General features: G+C 40.6%; 1 protein-coding gene across 3 annotated transcripts in view; it reads right to left on the reverse strand.

Moving 5' to 3' along the window:
- The window catches only part of zgc:66433 (uncharacterized protein LOC321250 homolog), a 50431-nt gene that overhangs the window by 11342 nt on the left and 35314 nt on the right, over window positions 1-3775 (reverse strand). For all 3 annotated transcript variants that reach the window (XM_035669334.1, XM_035669336.1, XM_035669335.1), the window contains exons 5-6: window positions 3260-3400; window positions 3111-3170 (exon numbers count right to left, since the gene is read on the reverse strand). In XM_035669334.1, coding sequence (XP_035525227.1) covers window positions 3111-3170; window positions 3260-3400 — 201 coding nt within the window. The remainder of the gene's footprint in view (window positions 1-3110; window positions 3171-3259; window positions 3401-3775) is intronic.

The raw sequence follows: 3775 nt of genomic DNA on the forward strand, positions 1-3775 counted from the left end.
CACCCACACAAACACACTCACCCACCCACACAAGATCCATCATCACACACAAAGCACATGACAGCTATTTACTGCATTACAGATGCAGTATGCATTTAATTCTGAATGTACTGTATGAATCAGCACTGTAGGAAGTTGTTAAATCCTCTATCATTCAAATACTGATCATTTTCAAGATTTATGACCAGAAAGAAGAACTGATGTTGCTGCTTTCTTTGTGTTACTCCATCCACTGATGTTGACTGAATTAAATCCTCTATATTGTCTCCTTATACGTGCATGAATTCATTGTTTGGACAAGCTGTAGTCATAACACTGACATTTTATCACCATATAAAGTTTAAAATGGCAAACGCCTGTTTACACATCCAGCAGGGACATGATGAAGAATTTAAGTCCTATATTCACTCTCTTTTAGCTCTGTTTTGGTCTCTACCAACTGCAGAGGTAAATGTTCACCAGCCAGTCAGTAACTTTGTCTGCGGTTTAGTGCTGAGCAGGTAGCGTACAAGTGGGTTTTTTTTTAGTTGCCAGCTGTGGCTGAAAACAACACTGATGAGAGCGGTGAGAGTGGAGCAAAACAGTGACGTTCTGGGCCAGAAAACCAAAAGCTAAAAGGCACTGAAGTGCTGCTGAGGGGAGGAGTCGGGTTATACTAATCTGTGGGTTAATAAAAAACAATTAGATAAGTATATTGTGGTGAATTTCCAATATTGGAATAATTGTGAATATCCTCATATGAAAAATGAAGTGCCTCGCTAATATGCAATCCTATATTGTTTTCCTGATTTATTATGAATTGCCACAAGAGGGAGCCATCATCTTTACAAAAAGAGTAAAACCGGAGTTAATTAGGACCTCTTTTAGCACAACTGGGCTTTTCTTTCAAGAGTCCTCAAAGATAAAAACATTTTATTGGATACAAACAGAAACAAAATTATAATATTCAAGGTATGTTTTCATTAGTGTATAATCACCTGAAAATAAGAAGAAAAACAGTCAGCTGCAGACAGTTTTTATCTACAGGTGGCACGAGTCTTCCGCCATGTTGAACCACCATGTTTATACAGAAGCCCACAACGGACAAACCAAACACTGGCTCCAGATAGGGACTTTCACTTGTTTGCAGCCACTTCACAACCCGTTCTCATTCCCAGGTCGTCAAATACAGACAATGCAATCTGCAGTTTCACTGCTAAATGCCACTAAATCCTAAACACTGGTCCTTTAACACCATCTTAAATATTTCAGTCTCAAAGCCACAAACTGAAGGACCAAGCCAAATGACAAAGCCTCGCTTTTTATTTACAATAAATACAGACAGACTGACCAAGACCAGCAGAGTTTAGGCTAACATGGCTCCAAACTGTTAGTGCTGCAGTGAAGTTCATTTTGAGAATAAAATGCGACTCTATGAAGTTTGTCATGAGTTCTCGGTGAATGGAAAAGCTCCGGAAAGTGCCACTGCGACTGCAATTCATAAGTCACTGCAGTCCTTGACCACATTCCTGTGTGTGGAATGCACTTTAAAAAGGGATATTTTCAGGTTTTTTGTGTGCATGTCTTTGTAGCTGGCCATTTGTGGTTCTTTTCAGTGGGGAAATGACTGGCCAAAAGCCTTCTGAAATTGCTAAAACGACACTATCATTAAATGCTCATTTGTCATACTTTGCTGACTGTGCTTTTAGCCCACATTATAGCCAGCGGGACTAAATGGATAGTTGAGGTTTTTTCTTTAGGACACTTGTCTTATCACGAATTGGCACTCGTTTCTGTCCATCTGAAAAGTACTTCAGTGGATTGTTTTAACTGTTAGAAAGCATGTGAGACATGAGGTCACAGGGGATGAACGATAAACTCATACAATGGGTCAGGGGACTGACACTAATAGGATACAGAGGGAGAAACAGTAATAAACAATGGGGATAAAAGTGGGAAAAGAGAGACAAAAAGTGATGGAGGAGGTCAGTTTGTATGAAAGGGGCTTTTATTTACAAGCAAGAGCGTCGTTTCTGTGATTAGATTGGATCATGAGATGTTTTTACCATCGTAGTCACATGAGGAGAAATGTCACAATCACACAGCCTGAAGGTTCCTCCTGGCCTTTAAAAATCACAAATCATACCATGCGATCGCTTGAATGACTGTTTCACACCGTGGAAATTCACACCATGCTACAGGCTATTTGTTTTACAATAGCACCTCGCATTGGAGTTCAGAAGTTGTTGATTCGGTCTGCTTCCTGAGGGCAGTGATTTATCGTTGCAATGTGGAAGCAACACTGTCACTGCCAAAACACCAAACTCTGCAGGACAGTAGAGCTTTTTTTAAGCATCTTTTAGCTCCTTGTTTTGGTTTTATGGCAGGACAGGCAAAGTTAGCGACACATGCTGATGAATCCCACCGCTTTACTTGGCAATACACGCCCTGTATAGGATAGGTCAGGTGCTCATGGTAAAACAAGTAGTTAGCCTTCAGGTCTTTTGGTTAATAATATGAAAAGGGGCTATCTTAACCTAAAATATGATCTGTCCCTAAACCTATCCAATAATTTGTGTTGCCTAAACCTCAAACTGTGACTGAAAACTGAAGATTATACAAAAACTGAAAATAAAAAGCCAGAGACATTGTCTCACAGAGTCAAACCCCAGTCTCATAGGTGAAAGTCCAGTATTTAACCCAGTGGGTTTCATTGTAATGCGCTAGTGACTAAAGTCTAATATCAATCTTTTAAAAAGCTCAACTATTTCCCACAAGACTTGGGAACCAAAACAGATTCAAAAGGAGAGCGAATATTGCTTACATTGGCCAAAAAATGACTCCTAATGTCCTAGCCAGAACAACTCTACAAGGTAATAAACAATAAGCCAGGGCTGTTTGTCAGCTTGATTTAGAGTTCTTCTGTCCCCATGTGACCAAAAATTAAATTAGCCTCTATTAGCACAACACACCTGAATCTCCAACCAAACAGTTGGAGGTCAAGTTGCATTGTGGGTAATTGATGTAGGCCCCAGGTCTAGACAAGTAAAAGGAATGTCTGGAACAATATCTCTGTAATGATTTGAGTGCAAAGCTAAAAAGGTGGAGTAATCTTTCAAGTGTTTGTTTACCTGGTCGTCATCGCTGTCTACTCTCTCCAGACTGATCGAGCTGTTCCTCTTCGCCTGATTCTGAGAGAGAAAATAACAACAGCGTTAGCAGTTGCGGTCTGCAGCAAATGGTAATCAAGCCAACTACAGAGGGAGACATTAGGTGTTACCATGGCTGTGTGGAGTGTTGTGTATTCAGGTGGACTGCAGGGCAGGCCGTCATCCTCGGACATGGTTCCAGCATCTTCTGTTCTCTTCACACAGATGAGGGATGGAGGCGAGCCCAGTCCGATGGCGTGCTTCAGCTGGAGCTGCAGAAAAACAAAAATAAAATTGTCTTTGTGTGCGTGTGTCATCTATGTTCAAAACACCTGGAAAAGAATAAAAAACTTGGAAACATATTATAGCAGGAAGTTAAAGTGTTTTCCAGGTTTTGTGTGAGTTTATTTAATCAGAGATGGAGAGGAGCCAAGACTGTCAACCGGTTAGATAAAGTACAGCTTTAAAAAAAAAGGGAACAAAGGTGTGTTTGACTGAGCTTTTGTGTGTCTTACAAAGTTTCACCGCTTTTACAGTCAGGAAAACCTCAGTAGTGTAGAGTATGATTAACAGAGAATGACTTGGGAGGACAGTCAGCTGGCACTCAAGAGAGACGGTGTTTATTTAGGCTGTGTGTGTGTGTGTGT

This window comes from Morone saxatilis, unplaced genomic scaffold, assembly GCF_004916995.1.
Source record: "Morone saxatilis isolate NCDOM2014 unplaced genomic scaffold, NCSU_SB_2.0 Contig22, whole genome shotgun sequence".
NCBI lineage: Eukaryota > Metazoa > Chordata > Actinopteri > Moronidae > Morone > Morone saxatilis.